Source organism: Lycorma delicatula, chromosome 3 (genome assembly GCF_047948215.1).
Source record: "Lycorma delicatula isolate Av1 chromosome 3, ASM4794821v1, whole genome shotgun sequence".
Lineage (NCBI taxonomy): Eukaryota > Metazoa > Arthropoda > Insecta > Hemiptera > Fulgoridae > Lycorma > Lycorma delicatula.
In genome coordinates, this window is record NC_134457.1 from 176107803 (window position 1) to 176131962 (window position 24160).

At 31.1% G+C, this 24160-nt stretch overlaps 1 protein-coding gene across 1 annotated transcript; it reads left to right on the forward strand.

Annotated features, from left to right (window-relative positions):
- The first annotated feature begins 652 nt into the window (after positions 1-652).
- On the forward strand, positions 653-19998 carry LOC142322234 (SAP30-binding protein). Its single transcript, XM_075361074.1, has 2 exons — positions 653-1606; positions 19634-19998. The coding sequence occupies exons 1-2, from the start codon at positions 1007-1009 to the stop codon at positions 19874-19876; spliced, it is 843 nt and encodes a 280-aa protein (XP_075217189.1). The 5' UTR covers positions 653-1006; the 3' UTR covers positions 19877-19998.
- Positions 19999-24160: the final 4162 nt, after the last annotated feature.

Here is a 24160-nt window from a genome sequence, read left to right on the forward strand (position 1 = left end):
TTCTCTAACTCTCCTTTCTTTTCTTTTAAACTTACTAATTCACAACTTTTTTTATTTACTTTTACCACTAAAAAAAGTAGATTTTATAGCAATAAAACTTAAAACTTTATTTAAGTAATGCCACATTATTACACATTTTACAGGGACAAGTATATTCTTAAAACTGTTTAGAATACTTTAATAAAACAGAGAATATTTGCAAAACCTTTTGTATCAGTATAATAGTGCAATTCAAATAATGCGCTTTGTTGTTTGAAAATATACCTTTGCACAATTTAAACATTCCTAGAAAGTTGATTTTGTAGTTTTATTTATTCTTCCACTTATCTAAAGATATTTTCTCTATTACATTTAAGTTATTCTGCTGTATATGAAAATGAAAAATACTGTTTCATTTAATGAAAATATGTATTTACAAGTCATTGAATAACAAAAAAATTGTTCATACGTGTATTTGATACGTTACAATAATCAAGTACAATAAAAACTGTTGTGTACAATAAAAACATCAAATTAATTTTTAGAAATTAGAAATTAAATCATTATATAATATTTTACAAAAATATAAAATATATATTTCTCTGGGAGTGGATTTTATTTTTGTTATGATGCTTGTTGGGCTGCAGGTGAAAGTGGCATATTATTTAGTAAGCATTGGTATAGCCCTGGTCTTTCGTCTTCGTAGTTTAGTGATTCTCGTCAAGCGTTAGAAAAGTGATGTATTAAGTGCGTGTTTTTCAGATTACGGACGATATATATTTAATTTTTGGTAATTTTGTTTAATAATAAGTTTGAATTTGTTTGTGAATACAGCGCTTCATTTTTTAAGCGTTTTCAGTAAAATTTGAGTTTTAGGTTAATACGTTGTTTACATTTCAGTCATACATAATATTTTTTTACTGTTTAACGTTGGTGTTTAACCTATATTTAAAAAAAGAATGCCCTTTGTGTTTATTTAGTTAACTTTATGAATTATTGAACTAGTAGATATAGCTTAGGTTTCGGTATGGCATTTCAGAGTGTTGCTTTAGCGTCTCTTACAGCTACCTATACTGATTCCGAAGGAGAAGAAGATGCTGCAGAACGTGATGACAGGAGTAGTTCTTCAGAAAAAGAAAAAGATACCTACACTCCGAAATCTTCCCCAAAGGTGAATAATGATACTGGTGGTACAAGAAATCCTGTTGCTAAACTGGTTTCATATAATGATGATTTAATTGTGTCGGAGGATGACGACCTAAATGAACAAGATATTCCAAAAAATACAATTGAACTTGCTCCTGATGAAAATGATGTACAATTGCCTCCAGAACCAACTGGTCGTTGCTCAAATGAATTGCAAGAAAAAATTGCCAGGTATCATGAAAAAATGATTGCTTGTGGTTTGGACATGAATTATGAAATTCAACAACGAAAAGAGTTTAGGAATCCTAGTATATATGAAAAATTAATCCAGTATTGTCAGATAAATGAACTGGGGACTAATTTTTCCCCTGCTGTTTATGATCCATTAAGCTGGGGAAAAGAATCATTTTATGAAGAACTGGATAAAGTTCAGAGGGCAGAAATGGCTCGTAGAGAAAAAGAGAGGAAAGAGAAAACAAAAGTAAGTATAGATATTTCAATTTAATCTAAGTTTTTATTTAAATTAGTTAATAATGTTCTTGATTTTACCTTCCAGAAATACTCCCACTTAAAGACAGACTTTGACCTTGCATGGGCCATCTACTGTCCAACCCTGCTTTCTGATGTTTAGGTTTTATTTTACTGAACCTAAGCATATGTACTATGATGTATTAAAATATGAACAAAATTGAAGTTTATAAAATATTTGCCCAGAATTTTCTATTTCTGTTTATTGGAAAATTAATTAATAATTTTTATTGCAGGTATTCCATATAAATAAATTTATACAAAGAATGAGCTGTAAATTTAATATCTATGACTTACTGCTGATGAAAATTGTTACTTCAAAGAGAGGGTTTATTTCTCATTTTTTTCATAAGTAATAAGAACTAGTCAGTAGGTTATCTGTGTGGAAAAGTTATGTTTTTAGTTAGAATAAAAATAATGATAGTTTTTGACTGTATTTTTAAAAAATATCTTGTAGGCAACTGGATACTGCCATGTATGACATATTTACTAGCTTTACACATATATGACAGTCGTAAATGTAGTTATAGTAGTCTTATATTTTTGCTGAATTGCATAAAACAGATTGTAAAACTAGGACTTTCTAGCATTAATAGTTTATGGCTCCTCTCTCTTTCTTTTTAGCCTTCGGAACCACTTTAAGTTAATACTTCAGAGGATGATGTGCATGAATGTAAATGAAGTGTAGTCTCAGGTTGACTTGAGACTGTACAAGACTTTATGGCTCCTAGCTTATTTTAACTTTACTGTAATGTTTAATTTACAATTTAATGAATTCATGATGAAGCAAACATAGTGTCCCTATGCATCTGCGAGTATTGCAGGTATTGCAACCTTTTAAAAAAAAACATGAAAATGGGAAAATATAAAATAGTAATCTTGTATTTTACAAATCTGTTTAGTAGAATATAATGAATAATGCCTTAAAGTTATTTTTAAAAAATCGAGTTAGAGAATTTTTAATCGGTTATAATAGGCTTGAAAACTCAATTGTTGAAGCAAGCTTGTTTTCAGAGGTAACAAAAAAAATCCTCAAGTGAAGTGTCTGAAGCAATTGTAAACCAAAAACCTTATGTAAAAATAATTGCATACTTTATAGAAATCTTACTAACCATTTCTCAGATATTTATTCTCTAGTATATTGTAGATGCTATTCTATACTTAAGCAAAAGAAAGTTTTTGTTGAAGCTATTTGAGTTTTCCTGTCGCAGTTTTCTTCATGAAATACATACATAGGAATTACAAACATAAATCATTACAATGTTACCAAATCTTATAGAGATTCATTTAATAGCAGTAGCATAAAACAGCAAAAATGTAAAGAAATTTTTTTTTTACCTGTTAAAATATTAAAATTCAAAAAAAAAACTTGAAAATGGTTTTTATATATTTATCTGAAGAATATTTGCAAGCTCAAATCTAGCAAATATCTCATTTAGTATATTTGAAATTAGGGAAAATTTGCATTGTTCAAACGTTTTAACCTTTCTTATTGAAATTGAGTTAGATAATCAACAAAATACACACCAAAAATCAAGCTGGGTCATTCCACGTCAAGTGGGCCAGTTTTAAAAATCGTCTCCAGTTGACCATCTCAAAATACTATAAATTTTTTTGTAGAGGTTCCCCATGGTCTGAAATGCCATTTTACAAAATTCCAGCTTTTTATCTGGTATGAATGATTTTTTGTAGCCTCTTGAAAACGGGGGTACTTATATTTTGTGGACGCAAATTGTTATCTTTGACTAACAGTTTTGACAGCAATAGTTAAGATACAGATTAAAATCTTTGTACTGTTGGTTAACTTTTTATGCTTCATCAGAATATGTTAGTTGCAAGTTTTTTTTTTGTAATTTGGTTTTGAGATATAGCAGCTGAAATTCAGCCAAAAATTTGTCACATTGTGGAAGTCAAAATTTGAGCTTATATATTTCCTTATCTAATTCTTTAATCAAAATGAGACTTTGTAATATGAAAAAGGGAATAATTATGTTTAGGATCCTGCAGTTTCAAAGCAATTGGAATCGTATGTCAGGAGGCATGCATCACTAAATTTGGTCAAACATTTTTATCATGATTTTTGGCCCTTCTTCGAAGGCCAATCTTCTCAACAAAATCTTCTCAGATTTTGTTTTATAATAGATGGAAAGGGCAGCTTTTCAACAACATAATTCATGGATTTTGTTTTTTGGCCTGTACATTATAGTAGGTAAAAAAGCTTTTCAAAGATAAAATTAATCTTTTGCATGTGACAGATTTTTAATCTGTGGACATTTCAGTTAATTAAAACAGTTGAAGTTGGAAAAACATTCAATGCTTCAGAATATTATTAAATTGTTTAAAGAATGTTCCAGAATTTACAATATATCTTGAAAAAAATTTGCAGTGTTCAAGAAAATTTTTGGACTATTGTAGAACTATAGGCTGATCTGGAAAAATCCATTTTCTAAAAGTTCTAGAATGTTATGAAAAACTCTGTTATACAGAACATTATAAAAAGTTGTGGAATATTCAGGAAAACTCAATTCTCCAAAACATTCTATAAATTTCTGGAAAATGACATTTCTTCTAGAATGTTCTTTACTTTGAAGATAGGGTATACTAGGTGTATAAATATGGAACTGGAATTTTTGTATAGAAAATACACATTTATTGTATGAAAATGATAAAAATATTTTATTCAAAATATTGTCCATCGCTAGTTGTAAATTTTTTCCTTCTCTCTCACAATTTGTGAATGCCACGCAAAAAAAACTTGCTTTTTTGAGGTAAACCAGTCATTGAGCCATTTTCGTACATTTTCATGAGAAGTAAAGTGCTGCTCAGCAAGTTTGTGTCCCATTGATGCAAATAAATAATAGTTGGACAGAGCCAAGTCTGGTGAGTAAGCCGCATATGAAAGTATTTCCCAACTGTGCCTCAATCATTTCCTTGACTGGTTTTGTTGTGTGTGATTGTGAATTATCTTGAAGCAAAATCACTTTGTGTTGCCTTTTTGATATTCTGGTTGTTTCAAACAGTGAAACTGCTTGATTCATATCGATCATTTGTTGTCAGTAGCATTCAGTATTAACAGTTTCGTCGGGTTTTAGCAGCTCATAATAGATCACATCCTTCTGATCCCACCAAACACAGAGCATTGTCTTCTTTCCATAGCAATTTAGCATTGAAATCGATGTCAATGGTTTACCTGGAGTTACCAATTATCTTTTAAGCTTAGAATTCTTGAAATATATCCACTTTTCATCACCTGCCACAATTCGATGGAGAAATGACTTTGTTTTGTACCTGGCGAGCAGCATTTTGCAAGTGGTTTTTCAGTTTCCTGGTTGTCTTTCATTCAGTTTATGTGGAACCCACTTTCCCATCTTCTAGATCTTTCTCGTGACTTTCAAACATATGGAGATGGCTTCTCATGTTACATTTAATTGATCCGTGAGTTGTGTTTGAGCGTCATCCTCATCCAACAATGCTATTCGTTGTCTTCAAACTTTTTCGATGGTTATCCATGTTCTTTGTTTCTCTCGTCAAAGTCGCCACTTTTGAATTTTTTAAACTGCCCAAAGTACTGTGATTTACCAAGAGCATGTTCAACGTAAGCTTCAACAAGCATTCAGTGCAATTCTGCAGCAATTTTCTTTAAATGGTAACAGAAAATCAATGCCCTCTGCAAATTGTAGTTTGTAGTTACAAAACTCGACATGTTCAATTCTAATTAAAACCATGCTGTTGAATGAAACTTGTATTGTTGTGAGTTGAAAATCTTTGTCAGCTGTCAAAGAAAGAAAATGGCGCCAATGGTGTGGTTTGATGGTAACTACATTGACAGCTAGGGCCATCTATGGGCAAATTCTGGTTTCATATTTACAAACCTGGTATAAGCATCAACTTTTTGTGAATGAACATAGTTGTTAGTGAATAACTTCTATAATCAGTTGTGAAATTTATTGTTATCTCCAATTATGTTTTGAATTGTTTTAAAATGAGGCTCTGAATGCTACAATTCTTTAACGTTGAATTATGGAAAAGCTTTTTTGTTGCCTGTGAAAGAACCACCAGCAATGGACAAAGAACTTTTACAGTGGTGATCTGAAATTAGCTTTAATGAAGATGCTGACATATGTACCTATAATAAAGCTGTTTTGCTGATGAAGTTTGAATTCCTACAGAAGGACTGCTGTAATCCATTTGGAAAAGAGTTGCACAAGCCAGAAAAGAATTGTGGCCTATTGATATTGATTCTGCTGATCAATTAAAAGCTTTAACAAATTGTGACTTCAAGCCAGGTCAAAAGTTATGCCCATGATATAGGCAATAATTGGCTCAAAGAGAGATTTAGCCAAAGGATGATCAACCAGAATGAGAATCTAGTGATGTGGAAATGCTAAAAGCTTTTGGAAGAATGGATGCCTCACTGTTGCCACTTGGAATTTCTCCTTTGAAGCTTAAATATGTCAGCAAACGGGATTCAAAAGGCTACTTGAAACAGAAAGTAAGAAGAGGACAAGATACTATAGCTTCCCACTGGGTTGGTCTAGTGGAGAATGCGTCTTTGCAAATCAGCAGATTTCAAAGTTGAGAGTTCTGACGTTCAAATCCTAGTGAAGGCAGTTACTTTTAAACGGATTTGAATACTAGATCATGGATACCGGTATTCTTTGGTGGTTGGGTTCCAATTAACCACACATCTCAGGAATGGTCGACCTGAGATTGTACAAGACCACACTTCATTTACTCTCATACATATCCTCTGAAGCACGTGCCAGTTTTCAGCAACCTATAGAAAACCAGGTATTGACACCAAGAGACTTTGAGTTTTGTAAAGAAATTATACTAGGAATCAGGTTATTTTTTTATTCCAAGAGAAGAAGTTGATAGAATCTGACCTGAACAGGAAAGCTGGTTTAGGAGTGGGCGGTCACACAATTGTTGGAACAAGAGAGAACCAAACGTTTAAGCCAGTTAGCAAAAGTAGAATCCAAGTTGGCAGTATTTGAAGCTGATGTGTATGAACCTGATAACCCACAAGGTATATCACTTATCAGCTTGCAACCAAGCCAATATGTGACTTGCATATATGACAATACTTGGAGGATTGGAAATATATGTAACATCTCGTTTGAAGAACATGATGCCCTCATTAGTTTTATGCACCCCCATAGTGCAGCTCATTCTTATCATTGGCCCCCTAGAAAAGACACTTGCTGGATTCCAGAACGACACATTTTGCTACTCTTGAAGCACCATCAATGACATCCATCAGGACGGCAATGTATGTATTCAGAATACATTCAGTCTAGGATTAAGAATTTAAGCTGAAGTGGAATTAAAAGTATTGTGCTAAAAAGTTTCTGACTAAATGTTTTTATTTTATTTTTAAACTACCGTGTTCTATAATATTGTAATATTTTAGTGCAGTCTATTATTACTACTACAATAATATTTCATTTTGTTTATGAATTTTAGTATTTTTGTATATGTGTAATAAATATTTTTAAAAATTGTGCTTGCCATAACAGATATAATTATTTGAAACTGTCTTTTCTGCATTCAATAGGAGGCAAGGTACAGTTAACAACTTTATATTAACAGGCAGCAAAACAGATATATTACTTAATAAAAATGTATTTTCTACTAGAGAGAATTCATTTAATCCATAAACATTGTGGAAAACTTGCTTGCTCCCTGTGTGAAAGATGCATTCATTATCTTTCAACTGTTTTTACTGCCTAACTGCCACTTATAAACTTTGGGTCAAAAATAAACTGCATGGATTTTGTAGTTCAAAAGTTGATTTTTCTAACTATTATAAACTAATAAAAACTAAGAAGGTATACCTGAGACATAAGCTTTCAAAGGTAGGTAATAAATTTAGATAAAAATTTTGACCAAATTTGATAATGAATATCTCCTGATATATAAGCCTCCAGTTTCTATGAAAAATTAGGATGTTATACACAATTATGTTCTTTTTCAGGTTACAAAGTCTCATTCTGATTAAAGTACTAGGTAAGGAATATAAGCTCAAACTTTGATTTACAAAATGTTGCAACAACTTGGTAACTGAATATCAGCTGCTATATCTCAAAACCAGATGGTAATGAAACTTGTGAATAACATATTTGAATACAGCGTTAAATGTTAACCGAAAGTATTAAAACTCAAACCTATAGCTTTATTATTGCCTTCAAAATCATAAGTCAAAGTTAGAATTTTTTGCATGTATGTGCAAGCAGTAAATACCCTTTTTTCAAGAGATCACAGAAAATCATCAATAACAGATATAGAGTACAATTTGGTAAAATGGCATTTCAGACCAGAGTGAATGTCCATGCAAAATTTGATGAAGTTTGGAGATGGTTGACTGCGGATCCCTGACCCACTTTGACATAGAATGAGCCAGCTTATTCATTTGTTACCAAAAAAATTAAAAAATTGTAAAATTTAATTTTATCCCTTTAAACTCAAAATTTCAAAAAGTTTTTTCTTAGTGTGCATTTACATTGTAAGAAGAACATTCATATTATTAATTTTCATCAGTTGTCTTAAGTAGTTTTGCTGGATGTTGATTATGAACCACTCGCATGTTGTTTTACATACATAGACTAGCATCTCCTACACGCTATGATTAGTTGTGCTTCTTGTCGTAATTTTTTTAAATTTTATTAATTGCATATACAGTCACATGATTTTTAGATATTTATCTGAAGAGCATTTGCAAGCCCTAATCTAGTGAATATCTCATTTAGTAGAGTCGGAGATGGGGAAAAATTGCTTTGTTTTTTTGTGCCTTTCTTCGCTCCTTTCAAGGTGAATTTCAAAAAATGTAGAAATTGGTTTTTAAATATTTACATGAAAATTACATACACAAAATGTCAAGTTGATTTTTTTTGTTTGTTACTGAGAAATTAAAAAAATAGCCGGGTTTCAAAAAAAAATTAAAAATCCATTTTAACCCTTTAAACTGGGGATTTAAAAAAAATCGTTTCTTAGTGTGCATTTACACCATAAAATAAACATGTATACAAATTTTCATAAATTTATTTTCATTAGTTTAACTGGGCATTGAGGAATTGGTCAGTCAGGACACGTTGCTTTATAGGTACAGATTGGAATATGAACAAACTACTCGAAAACCATTTACAGAATAGAGCATAGCTAGGAAGACCCCATTTTATTCCCAAACATATGGACAGCTTCTGTCAAATACAAGGTTGTTTATTATTTTAGGAATAATATCTTCTGATAGGAATTGCTTGTTACTCATCCATCAGACAATTAAGGTTCCATAATTCAGTTTTTTATGAGCCCACACCTTATATGAACTCCAGCTACAGTGCATACAATAAAAATAAAAGTTTGTATTGGAGAAGATCGAGACCGCATTACTACCGACCTATTACCTAATGTTATTTTTATTACAATGGGATAATAATTGTAATTTAAGCACATTAATTTATTAACCATTTTCATATTTTATTATAATTTTTTATTATTAACAATTCAATAAATAAAGAATGCAAATACAAAAATTTTAATTTAGGTGTATTTTTAAATTAAAAGAATCTTAGCTACTGCTTGAATGCTTATTGTACCCTGTAATTACAGTAAATTAGATGTACAATTATTATTGTATTATTATTATACACTATAATAATTGCCACCTATTTTTTGTGCAATATTTAGAATTTTCAAATTCTTTTTTTTTGTATTATTGTTGATTGTACATTATTATTATTAACACTACTTTGCATTATTTAATTATTTTGAGATTTGCATTGTATGTCCAGTTTCTGTGAAAGTTCACCATCTCTGCCTTCATCAGAACAGTCACTTTCACTGCCACTGTCTAGGGATATGCATTTATCCCTCATTTTGTTGATAGCTGTCAATCCATTTGAAGTGTCCCAAAAACCTTAAGCTGGTTGCTTGACCAATTAAAAAAAAATTGAAACTTACCCATTTGTTTCCTACATGTCTCAGGACCTTAAAAATATTTTTTTTTAATTTTTTATTGAAGCAATTTACCTGTGGCAGCATTTTTTTTTATGGTGTGCACACCTATTTTTGTGATTGTAAGGGTTTACAAAAAAAATCATAACTAAAAACCTATTGGTCCTGGAAAAATGAAACAAAAAGCAACTTATTCATATTTTCTCAAGGTTAAAGATTGGACCGGTGGTTTATTTACATATTCCTCTTCTTTCTACGAGAAAATTACCAATGAAGTTGAACATGAAAAACTGTGAAATTTCACTTTTGGTAATTTTTTTCAAGAGGCAGAGATAGATGGCATACACAGTTTGTATTATCTTTTTATATGTAGGTATATATTAGTAGTTTTACCATAAATAATATTAATGATGATATACTTATCCCTAAATTTTTATGAACTTTTGAAAACTAATTTTTTTTTTTATTTTAAATTTTGGCTTCAAATAACTCTGATGGGCTGTTGATAAAAATCTCAAATTTGCAAAACTTAGTGTTTTTGTAGATATTTATGGTAAATAAAAAAGTTTCTTGTGTATTGTACTAATAAAAAAGTTATAACCTCCAAAAATCATGAAAAACCTGTTAAAAGCGATACCATTTTGACTCACTAAATAAGTGCACCAAGGGGGGTTTCTTGTCTTCTTTGTACTTTAATATTTTTATACTTATTACTATAGTTGAAATAAACTTATGTGAACTGTTCAACTGCAGTGTTCATGTTATAACAGACACTTGAAGTCATTTCCAGTCATCAGGAAAAATTCATGTTGCAACATGCTCATTTATGTTTGTTGCATCATTTAGCTTTGCAGTTACATACTGGTCAGTTTGAAATTAGTCAGTGACCTGTTCACATCCTTACAGAGTATCTCAAATTTCATCCTGTGTTTATTAAAATAAGTTTTACTTAATATTATATTTGCAAATTTTTTTTTAAAATCAGTTAATTTTTATATAATTTTCAAGTAATTTCACATAAAGCAGTGGAAGAACAATGTTCCATAGGAATTTATGTGAATGAAGAGTGTCTTCATAAAACAGTGTATGGTACATACACTGTTATTTGAAGAACTCATTAAAATTTGAGAATTTAGTGATTAAAACCAACTACTTGTTTTTTTTATGTGTTAATTATGATATCATTTGTAAATATGAAAAAACGTTTTTGCCAAAATTCAGTCACCTGTATGGACCAGTTCTGTTGTTGTGACCCTTTGGGAACTCATAAAAAAGAAAAACTTAAGGCAGATAACATCAGCAAGTCTTAAAGAACATATTTATCTAAATTTAAATTTAGTTCCTGGAAAGTCTCTTTGTGTTAACTGTATCAAAAGTATTTTTTTTTAAAATGGTAGGTAGTAGCCTCAAAAATGATGATATGCAGGTTCATTTTTCCACCCAGCTGGACCACATACATCATTTCAAAAGTGTCAATAAGACAAAGCGTGGATACTGATCTGCAAAGTCCTGATAAAGCCCCGTCACTGTAGTGACGGGTCGTTCTCACAAAATTTCAAGAGAATTATCAGAAGAGATATCACAGCTGTTGGTTAACCACACTAAATAATAAACTTTCATTGCTACAAAAACAGGCTATTTCATTGAAGAATAATTAAAATTTTGCCTAAATTTATGTTTTCTTTGATAGTGTTTACAAAAAATAAACCAATATAAAAATAAAAATGAATTCTTGAAAAAAGATGTAAGCTACTCATAGAAATCTCAATTTGGGTAAGTTTTACAAGTATTTTTGCATCAATTATATTAGATTACTGGTACTGGTTAAGTTATCATTAAATTACGACCTATCAATAATAATTAAAAAAAAAATATATTTTAAAAATATTGAAAACATCAACTTCAACAACGTAAGGACTAAATATAAAAAATTTAAAGTTCAAAGAAGACAAGAAATCTTCTTGAAGCACTTATTTTGCAAGTCAAAATTGTATTGCTTCTTTGAACTTTAAAAAATTTAAACTTTAAATTTTTTAAAGTTCAAAGAAGTTTGCCATAAAAGTTATTTATGGCAAATAACTTTTTTATTTGCCATAAACATCTTCAAAAACACTAAGTTGTGCAAATTTGAGATTTTTATCACCAGCTCCATCTGGAATTGGAAATTTTTTAAGCCAAAATTTGAATTTTTTTAAAGAAATTAGTTTTCAAAAATTCATTTGAAACATTTAGGCGTAAATATATCACCATTAATATTATTTATGTAAAACTAGTAAAATTTACCCACATATAAAAAAATAATTCAAACTGTGTATGCCATCCCTGTCTCTTGAAAAAAATTACCAAACGTGAAATTTGATCGTTTTTCATGTTCAATTTTATTGGTAATTTTATCATAGAAAGAAGATAAATAGATAAATCCACTGGACCAGTCTTTTACCTTGAGAATTATGATTAAATTGCTTTTTGTTTCATCCTTCTAGGACCAATAGTTTTTGATTCGTTGTAATTTGGGTGGAAGAGTTAAAAAGTGGCCGCAAAAGCATGACCAATGAGTACCGCTCCAGGCATCCTGTAACAGTCTCAACCTCGGTGTTAGACAGACTTTTGTATTGATCCACCTATCCAAGAAGACCAATAAATTACAGTTAAACAAATTGCTGAAAAATGTCGAGTTGGCACAACTCATTCCATCAATCAAAACAAACTGAACTAGCTGAACAAACAAACTGAACTAGAGGTGTGTAGGGTGGGTTCCAGAGAGCCATTCATCACAAAGCCAAGAGATTTCACACTTCCACTGAACTCCAAAATTGTTTCAGTAACAAAGGTGACGCATTTTTAAACAGATTTTTAACCTGTGATGAAACTTGGATACATCATTTTGAGCCAGAGTCCTAGCATCAAAGCATGCATTGGAAACACCCTGAGTCGTCTGTCCTAAGAAATTCAAAATGTAACCATCAGCTGGTAAGATCTTGCTAACCATCTTTTGGAGTGCTGATTTTCTGTGATTATTTGGAGGAGCAATGCATTGTCAACAGCCAGTACTACTCGGTCATCATTGAGAACAAAGTCAAGCCCACATTGAAGAGGAAATCTCTGGGATGGCAGAGGAAAGGCGTGGTTCTTTTACAAGACAACGCTTGACCTCATACGGCACAACTGACACTAAAAACTATTGGCAATGTGGTTTGGGAACTCCGACCTCATCCTCTTTACAGCCCTGACCTTGCCCCTTCGAATTTTTATATATTTGGTCTGATGAAAGAAGCTTTGCATGGCATCACGTTCAATGACAATGGAAAGATAAAGAAAAAGGTACGAAACTGGCATCGAGATCAACGTAAAGAATTCTTTGCTGCGGGGATAAGAAGACTTGTAAAAAGATGGGACAAGTGCAGAGAAGTTGGTGGGGATTACGTGGAAAAAGTTGACAAAAAATTGTATTTATTTAATAAACCAGTTTTGCTGTACAGCTATTTATTTGTCTGTATAATTATTGAATGAACCTCATAATAAATTATTATAATTTGTAGTGTGTAGGCCTATTATTTAATGATTATATTTATTACTATAAACTCAAATGAAATATTTTGATAACCTTTATTCATATAAAGTGGTCATTGATATTTTTGACTCACTTGATGGAGGGGGTATATTAATAATCTATTAATACAAGCATAAACTATACGTTTTTGTACTATATGCAGTAAAAAATATTTATATACAGTGTGCCAAATAAGTAATGAGACAACTAGCATTACATTGAAACTAAGAACTTTATTTTAATTTTACAGTTATATGAATTCAAAATAATCCCCTTGCATCTCCACACAACATTACATCGATCATACAGGTTGTTGAAAGAACGCTGGAAATCCTGATTGTGTACCTCCTTCAGTATGTCGGTCACAGCACACTGGATGTCTTCAATTTCACTGAAACATTTTCCTTTTAAAGCACATTTAATTTTTGTAAATAGAAAAACATCTGTAGGTTCCAAATCAGGCGAATAGGGTGGGTGTTCGAGCACACAGATCTGTTCTCATGCTAAAAACTGTTTCATGGGTAGTGCGCAGTGAGCGGATGCATTTTCATGCAAAAGAACCCAATTCTTGCTTTGGAACAGATGTGTCCTGATATGACGCATGTGAGCAAAGAGATGCTTCCTTACTGACACCACTGCAAGCATTCTGGTGGTAATTCGTCTATCACTGGCAACAATTTGCTTGGCTTTTTCCACATTTTCATCCACCCGAGCAGACACAGGACATCTGACGTGTGGTTCTTCTTCAATGGATTCTCTTCCATTCTTAAATGCTGAAAACCAGTGGAACACTTGTGCACGACTAAGATAATCATCCCCGTAAACACGTTGCATGTCTTTGTAAACTTCTGATGCCGTTTTTCCTAATTTACAGTAACATTTTGTCACAGCTCTTTGATCCATGATGTTACATTTGACCACCACTACTTGCACAATGTTATGTTCACAGCTGCTGTGCATACATTGGCTGAGTCATCGACATGATCGACGGGTCTGCTTGTTAAGCACAATCTAAAATTGTTACCATGTATAGTGCATTTCATGAAAGTGTTCCTGGAAAAAATCACTCTCGTTACTTATTTGGCACACTGTAAGTACGCTAAATAATTTTAAGAAATTGTTGTCTAAAATTTAACAAAATACTTATAAATTTTAATTTTGGGTAGAAGAGTTGCTATTTATGAAAATATGTATTGTAAAACATTCAGTTTCTGAATGAGCCTAATGTTGCGAGAAAAGAGTAATAGTAATGCCTTGCGCAACAACTATCTGTCTTATGCAAGCAAGCTTTAATTTTCATCGTTTGCTCTAAACATTAAATTTCTACCCCATGATTATGTGAGAATTTTTATCAGATAAATAAACATACTTATGCCTTCACTAGTTCATTCAGTTTGAAGCATGCATCATCTTGCTACATCTATAAAGTAGAGAAATTGGATTTGCTTCACAACTAATAAATTCTTCATTAAATTCCACCCTTTTGTTAAAGTCGCCTTCATGAAGTGCATAAAGTAATCTTTCAAAAACATGTGGATAATACCTAAGAAACCTTTCTAGTTGATATTTGAGGGCTGTCTATTACAAATGTGACCATAAGAAGTTATTTATTTTCTAAAATACGACTAGTTCTAGGCCAATTTGTTGTGAATTATCTCAAAACTTATTTTGTTTACTTAAATGTCGTTTTCTCATTACAGGCAACAAAAATGAAATGAAGAAAATTTGTGTGATAATATCAGTTCATTATAACCAGAACTTTCCCAGCCGTTACAAAATTTGAAGCTGCATGTTGGGAAACCAACTTTAAGTTACAGCTTTTGTATTTCAGTACTATTTTCTAATGAAAATCAAAAAAAATATATATAAATCAGATCCAGAAGTATTAAAAATGATAAAATATCATTTTAGTACACTGGCATTTACTGAATTTTCTAAATAATGAAACTGTAGTTCAAAAAATAGTACAGTACGTGTAAAAAAGTAGTAATATTAAGAATGTAATAATTTGTATCGTTTTCAATTATTCATAATAGTTTATATATAACTTGGTCAACATATAACAAAAAATGCCTTTCTGCTAAAACAAAACTTAAACATTATAAAACTGTAGTAAAGCCAGAAGTGACCTACGGAAGTGAGACCCTTTTCAAAATCACTCAGAAAAACCAAATTGAAAAAATTCTGAAAATAGAGAGGAGAATTGTCAGAACGTGTATCAATAAAAAACACCAAAAAGAAGGCCAATGGTGGATTGTGCCAAATGAGATGGTGTATCAAGAAATAGAGCCTGTTACTGATACTATGCAGAAAAAAAGAATCTCTTTCTTTGGAAGGACACCGGAAACAAGACTATCAAGAAATATCATTGAAAAGCTCTGGTTCCAAAAGCTAGAAGTAGGATGGATGAAAGAAGTTAGAGAAGATATGAAAGAATTTCCCTGACTGACCTACAGAATAAAACTGGAAAAATTACAAAGCTAAAAGACAAAAGCATTAGATTTAAACAAAAGACAGACAAACGACAAAATACAACGAAGAGGGTGTTGTATTTAAGGTAAGAAATACTGGGCAGCTCGGAAGAGTAAAATAACACGCTTTTCTCAGAAAAGATCCAACTATCCAACTAAAATTGACTTAAGTGGTCCCATGTTGGCCGTAAAAGCATAATAATAATAATATATATATATATCAATAAGCTTTTAAGCCTACAATAAAATATTGGGATTATCTGGAAAAAAAACAATAATATTATATTAATGAAGAAATAGAAATAATGCAAATGTTCAGCTTTTATAAATAAAACGTACACATCAAAGAAAATTCTAAAACACTTTTTTTAGTGTAAAGAAATGGCATGCTCTAACTGATTTCTCCTTCAAAAGTAAAATGAAATTTTATCATAATTCTTGGAATAGGTATGTAAATTGTAAGGAAAAATGGCTGACCTTTTATTTTTTAACCTGGAATTTTCAGGTGTCTGGTTAAATAAGCTAATAGAACAGTGTAGCGGAATTTGTTGAAAGTTTAAATTGAGGAAATTTATTTAAGTTCAGTCAACTATAAACAAATTAAAGTTTAAACTTAAGTTTGACTTAAATTTACTAATAAATTTGACAACAAGGTAAGAAGCAACAGAAAGTGTTATAATTTTAAATCAAACCAATAGTAATTTTGGTATTACAAAAGAAAATTGTAAGTTAAAAATTAAAAAAAAATTAATTTAAATTAAATTATTTAAGAAAGATTTACTTTCACTTTTTTCCAGTATTTACTGCTCAACAACAAAGTCTAATATTTTATATTTTACTCTTATAAGATTTCAAAATTTAATAAAATACAATTTTTATTTAACACAATCAAAAATAAAAAAAGAAGAAAATCCTGATTACCAGAATACATGAGCATAATTTTTGTTTACAGAGTTTTAATGGTAGTGCGTCAGCACTTCGTATTGATTGTGAGTATTAAGAAATATTTCCCAAGAGCAGCATTCGAAACCCCATAATCTTTGCTTTGGTATTTTAGTGTCTACATATGATTAGTTCATTTCCATCATATCATATTCAATTGAATGCCGATAACTATATTGTATAAGTGAAAAGAAAGATTGATTCACTGTTTCTTGGGATGTATCAGATGAATTTCCTATCATGTTGGTTTGTCATGCAATGAAGTATGGCAAATATTTCAGAAAAAAATCTTTATATATTGAAAATGTTCATACTTTATTTCCTCTAAAACGTGTGTTGTGGATAATTTTTTACAATTTTCATAGTTAAAACCACTAATTATGGAACAAATTAACGTTATGATGACTGCCATCAGCCATCATAACGTTAGTTTTATTTTATTTACTGATAAAAACTATTTTTGTCAAGAAATGTAGTTGTTCATGAAATAATCAACAATGGGAGTTCTAAAAATACACGCAGCATCATATTAGAAACTAGTTTCCTAATAGGTTTCCTGCTAATGTGTAATGTGCATTATTGGCAAAAAAAAAAAAAAATTACTGAACTGTTGAATCTTATAAACTCATTGTAACTACTACAAGTTTTTTTTAAGCACATCAAAATGTTTTGAAAATAACTTGCCAACTCTTTCTAAACATGCTTCCTTACAACAAGACAGCAAATGATTTTCTGACACGATGGGCTCATTCGACATTTTTTGAATAACTTGTATGTAACTTATTTAAACAGTTGGATGACATGGCAAATCAATTAATGGCCTCCACAGTCTTACCAAATGCCACTGGCTACCTGTAGAGTTCTCCTTTAAACACTTTATTATACACCCTGATAAAATAGAGTTGCATGAAATCTAGATTTAATAGAAAATTGTGTAAACAGTAACTGTACATTTCATACAATTTATGTAATTGAAGGTAAGTTTGAAATGTATTCATTTGTCATTTGTTGAGTAGGTTATAGTCTACATTTTTATTTTTATATCATCAAATATGACTGTTTTGGTTTAAAATTATAACATTTTCTGTCATGTTTTAATCCAGTTTGGTTTAAATAAAAATCAAATTTCTTACTTTTATTTGTCTTTAGTTGACTTCACTTAGATTAGTTTCCTCCGAATTAATTTCTTCTTAAAAGGTTTTACTTACTTATTGATAATGATAATTTAACATCAAATTTAATCCCTAACCTTAAAAAAGTTTCTTTTGACGCAAATTGTTGAAAATAAACATTTTCTTGCAATTTTCTGTAATAGAGTTCAGGGGCAATTATTTTTTTAAAGATCCAGAAGAAATATTAAAATACTCTATCCTTTTAATTTGTGTCCCAAAAATTTTGATGTCACATTTTACTTTTAAAATAGAAATCATGAGAAATTTTACTGTAGCCATAATTCATAAAGAGAGCATTTTTTCTGGACTTATGTTATGTGAATGTTAACAGCAGCAAATACTCTTTAACATTTATCTGCTACTGATTACAAGTCAACAAATAAAAATATCTTGAAAATTATGAACTAGTGAGATAGGATTTTTAAAATGATTTAAGCTAAGTTATTGCTTTAAAATTGTGTATGAAATTTTAAAATATATATTATAACTTCATCATAAAGGTTTATATTATATTTTACTTTAAACTTTCTAATAAATAACCTACATTTATATACGAGGTGCGGCAATAAAGTAATGAGACTGATGTGAAAAAAAATGTTGCTTACCGTTTTAGTCATGTTTAGTGTTGTCTCCTTCAAAGTAGTTCCCCTCTGATTGCACACTCTTATTCCAGCGCTTCTGCCATTGATGGTAACATTTCTGGAACTCATCTTCTATAATATCCTCCAAGACCCTCATCACAGCTTTTTGGACATCTTGTGTTGTGTGAAAATGGTGTCCCTTGACGCCATTTTGACTCTTGGAAATAGAAAAAAGTCGCATGGAGCGATATCTGGTGAATAAGGTGGCTGTGGTAGTACTGAAATTTGTTTTGAGGTTAAACATTGCTGTACTGACAGAGCAGTATGGGATGGCGCATTATCGTGGTGCAGAATCCAATTATCAGCTATGTTGGCACAGATACGAAGAACTCGTTTACGAAGTCTTTCTAAAATTTCTTTGTAGAAATATTGGTTAAATGTTTGTCCAGGAGGCACCCACTCTTTATGAACAATTCCCTTGGAATCGAAGAAGCACACAAGCATGCATTTCACTTTTGACTTTGACATGGGAGCTTTTTTTGCTCTGGGTGATGATCCCTTTGAGCACCATTGCGAACTTTGGCGTTTTGTCTCTGGATCGTATTGAAAAAACCAACCTTCATCACCAGTGATAACACGGCTCAACAAATCTGGATTGATTTCCGTTTGCTCTAACAGATCGGCTGCCACATTTTTCCGTGTTTCTCGCTGTTGTTGTGTGAGATTTTTGGGGACCATTTTTGCACAAATCTTTCTCATAGATTTTCAGTTAATATTAGACGAACCGTTTCTCGATTGATGTTGAGTTCTTCTGCAATCATTTTCACGGATAATCTTCGATCAGATCGTACGATTTCATGCACCCTGGTCAAGTTGACATCTGTCCATGAAGTTGATGGTCGTCCACTGCAGTCTTTATCTTCAACATTCGTTCTGCCTTCATTAAAAATTTTATGCCACCGAAAAACTTGAGCTCTTGACATAATCTTCTCTCCAAAAGCCTTCTGAAGCTTACCATAAGTTGTCGTCGTGTTTTCACCCAATTTAACGCAAAAAGAAATGGCATACCATTGCGCAATATTTTGCGGTTTCATTTCTGTGACGAGAGACACAAACACGTGTTCACTTACTACAGCACAACTCACGACTGAGCAGTTGCATCAATGAGCCGCTTGGACTAGAAGTAGCTTATAGACCAAGGTCAAAGATGGTGTGCCTACACAAGCTGGAGGGTTGCCACATCTTGCAAAGAAAAATCAGTCTCATTACTTTATTGTCGCACTTCATATAATTGTAATTTATTTTGTACAGGTTGAATTTGTAGTGGGAATGGCAAAGAGAAGTGGAGGTGGTAGCAATCCAGGATCTGGAACAGAAGATGATTCTAAACGGCGTAAATCTAAATGGGACCAAGTTGGCAGTAATTTAGCTGCAATTCAGACTGTTCGTCCTGCAACACTTTTACAACAATCTGCACTAACCACAACAGCTACTGGAACAAAAAGTACTGTAATTTCTGCGTTTGGTTCTTTACCCAAAAAACCAAGAGTATAAAAATTGTTGTTAAATACTATTTCATTAGAATTTTAATTTATTGTAATTTTACAGTGTATATGTATATAATTAAAAACTTATCTGTTTTGCTTATTATATAATAAAATTTAAAATTTCTCAGAGCTGTATTACTTAATATATAATGGGGTGTATGTATGTGTGTGTGTGTGTGTGTTTGTTTTAAGTATAATTAGAATTAATCTAAGACTTTTTTCAACATTTGATCCAGCAACTAAATTATTACAAAGAAATTGAATAATTACACTCATAACAACAATAATTTTACCAAACTGATATTGAACTAAATAATTTATATGTTTTTGATGTAATTTAAGTTGTTTGAGTTAACTTCACTTTATTTTATTTACATGTTCATGATGAGCTACAAAATTTCATTTATGTGTTACGGAATCAGAAATTGTAAAAATTGAATAATTCAGAGAATTTTTTTTTAAGTGTCATTTATTACTATCATCCTTTACATTTAATTCTTTGCTAATCTTTTAATTTCCTTATAATATCCTACATTCTTCCTCATTGTTTTATATTTATTATAATTGATTATTTGACACTTCTCAGAACTAGGATTTGTTTGGAAAACAAATCATTGACGCAGTAACATATTTTTTAAAAATAGTAGTAGGTACACAAAGTACAATATAGTATTATTGTATTATACAGTTAAAAAATGTATATGGAAATGTATAAATCTAATGGAAGGTTGAAAACTCTTTTGTTCTACAACAAATTTCAAAGGCATCTGTTTTTCTTTCTATTTATGTTTGTTACCATGTTTTACTACCATAAAACAGCATACAATTCAATGACATGAATGTCATTGAAGATATCTCTATTCTTAGATCCTTATTATCAATTGTGTTAGTTTGCTTTTGATCTCAGTCTATTTAAATTGGTTTTATTTCTAATTGTCTTCTTTTCTGTTATATTTCTTTGCCATTGTTTTTTCCATATTTATATAGACAGAAGTTCTTAGAAAAAGTTCCTTCCATTTAATATTTCTCTTACTCATATTTCTTATTTTTCCATAACAAAGTGTCATGAGTGCTAATCTTTATTTTTTTCTTAAATAGGTAATCCACTTCTTGTAAAAAATTTTTTTTTAAATATGTAAAACTTGTCATCCCAAAGTTAGGCTACGTACCCATGATTAGCACTTGATGCCGCTTTGGATCAATGTGCACTTAGAAGTACCAATGAGCATAGGAAGTGTACACATGGAATCAGGCACTTTTATTCAACGTCACCGAAGCGCGGCACTCCTAGTTTCCTCGTCAATCACTCGATTACCGAGTGCTTTCATTACTAGGTTTTATATGGCCTTGTACACATAAGATCGCTTAACGCCATGTCGATTATGAGTTAGATTTTACAAAGTACACAATCGGTCAATTGAGCACGTGCTTTTGTCCAGTTTGTACGCTAGGTGTGATTATATAATTTCTACAGCAACAACATGGAACCAGAAACTTTTGATACTGAATTATTGATTGATGAAGTACAAAAAAAATGTATTTGGGATATGGAAAGTATAGATTACAAGAATAGCTTTGAAGAAGTCAGCTTGGCAGGAATTGGTCGACATTTTTTCTGGGGAAAGTAGCACGTTGGAGGAGAAGAAACAATTAGGTAAATATCCTACAAATAACTAATTTCATTTTCGTATTGTTTAATTCAAAATTTCTTTACTTAAAGAAGTAAGCAGTGGCGTAAGTAGGGGGGAGCAGACGGGCAAAATGCTACAGGCCCCCGCCCTGAGAGCACTGGTAATATTAATTATTACAAAATTTAGTAAAATTTATTAGTGTTCTAATTTATTAATTAGTTATCTTATAAAGTACATACACAAATTACACAAAAACAAAAAAAATGTGTTCAAATCACTAGTTGAACACATTTGTAAGAAAAAGATATCACCCAGTCTTTAGAACTCATCCGGTAAAGAAATGTTTTGTCTATAGTTCTTCTGTTACTTTCACCGCAGAAGTTCTTTCGTGGCCTACCATGTCTATTTTTAGCATTCGATACTCAAATAATAGATTTGTCAATGCTTTAAAAAATAATACAAGGTTGTATAATAGATATTAACTGTTTCGTTTATTTATTAGATTAGTAATGAAGTGTTATTTTTATTTTCATTTCCGCTGGAATAAATACACAACTTTTCTTACTATTAAGAATAAGATTTCCTTTGGAAAAAATAAGCATTTACTTTCGTAATAATACATTATCAAAGTATTACACGTATTAAAACACTTTACATATTATAATAAAAACCATGAATCCATAGATGAATTGCACAATTAGTTGGTCAAAAGTGTTTTTTAAAACTTGATCGTTCATTCTGTTTAAATACCACTACAGGCAACCACTCCTTTTTTTTTTTTTATAAATAAGGCAAATATAATACTAACTACATTCTTTAATTAAAGAACTTTTTAATTAAATAATATATAACTGTATATAATATAATGAAAATGCAGAAATAGTGAATGTAGATAATTTTAATATATTACATATTCACATAAAATTTTTTTTTAAATTACAATTTCTAAAAAATAATGATTATGAAAACTAACTAAATACTAATGTTTTTACAAATTACATAGAAAACCTGGAAATTTTACTCTCAAAAATGATTACACCATTTGGTCTTGCCATGGAAGTTTGCCATCATTGACAAAATATTATGCGAACTTGTCTCTCACAGTTTGTGTGTATTTGCTTCTATTATTCAAACTTTCTTCACTGTGGTTTACAAATGGTGCAACATAATAAGTATCTTCCTCCCTGAACCCATCACGACATCTTACGTAATTATGTAGGACATAACACGCCATGATAATTGATTCGGCAAATTCTATTTTAACATTCAGAGGCGTTTCAAAAATTTCCCACTTGTTGACCAATATTCCGAATGTACATTCTATGTAGTGACGAGCCCTTGACAGTCTGTAGTTGAAGATTTTTTTCTCATGAGGCAATTGCTTCCCAACATAAGGGCGCATAATGTGTTTTGAAAGCCCAAAAGCTTCATCAGCAACAAATACGTAAGATAAATTTGTTTTGTCTAAGTTTGATATTGGTTTAGGTTCTGGGATATTAAATTCACTGTCCTTTACATTTTTGTAGAATAATGATTCGTGGAAAATTGCTGAGTCGCTACTTTTGCCGTAAGCCTCGACATCTACATATAGGAAACAATAGTTTGCATCATATACAGCTAGAAGAACAGTAGAAAAAGAAATGTTATCATTATAGTACAGAGACCCTGTGCCACTTGGTTGCACAATTAAGATGTGTTTTCCATCTATTGTACCTATACAATTCGGAAAATTTGCGTATTTTTTGGAACTCTTTGTTGATTTCTTTCCACCTCTCTTCAGAAATAGGTGGAATACAAAGAGGTTTCAGTATTTTCCACAAAGTTGAACAAACTTGCAGCTGTAGATTTCCCCAATCTGTAATTGTAACATATTTCAGCAAAAGAACATCTTGTGGCGAAATATCTGGAAAAGAAAAAATGTACACATATATCTCTGTTGTATATTGTGTCTGTTCCTACAGGCCTACTGTGTCCGTTTTTATGTGATTATATTATATTCTTAAGTTAGTATTTATAGTATGTTTATCGTAGGTTGTGTTATTGTTAGTTTATCATAAAGTTTTATCTATTGGAAATACATTGTTTGTAATGTAGTGCATTACTTTTTTTTGTTTTTAGGAACTACGTTGCAGAAAAAGTGGAAAAGTGTAAGAGACAATTTTTCTAGGGAATTAAAAAAGCAGAAGAAAATAAAAACTGGAACCAGAGCAAGTAAACATAACATGTATGTATACTTTAAACGACTTATGTTTCTTGAAAAATCTTTAACAAACAAAAGTACTACAAACATCATACAAGACGATGATATACAACTCGAAGAGGAATTACAATGTGAGGATTTACAGCCGCCGACAGTTCCTGGACCTAGTTAGGATGTTGTGGTTGGTAACAAAAAATTTAAATTGAATCCTGTTGACAAGCACTTTGTTGATATTTTAAATAAAAGTATTGCAAGAAGAGAAAAAACGAGAAGAAGAAATCGCTAATCAAGATGAGGACAAACTGTTTTGTTTGTCATTGTATAAGGAGCTGCAAAAAGTACCAGAACATGCTCGCATTCGAACTAAGATTCAAATATTAGAAGTTATTCAGAGAGCTCAAGATTTTTATAACATACCGATACAAACCGAAGCCCAAGGTTATCACCTGTACCAACCGCA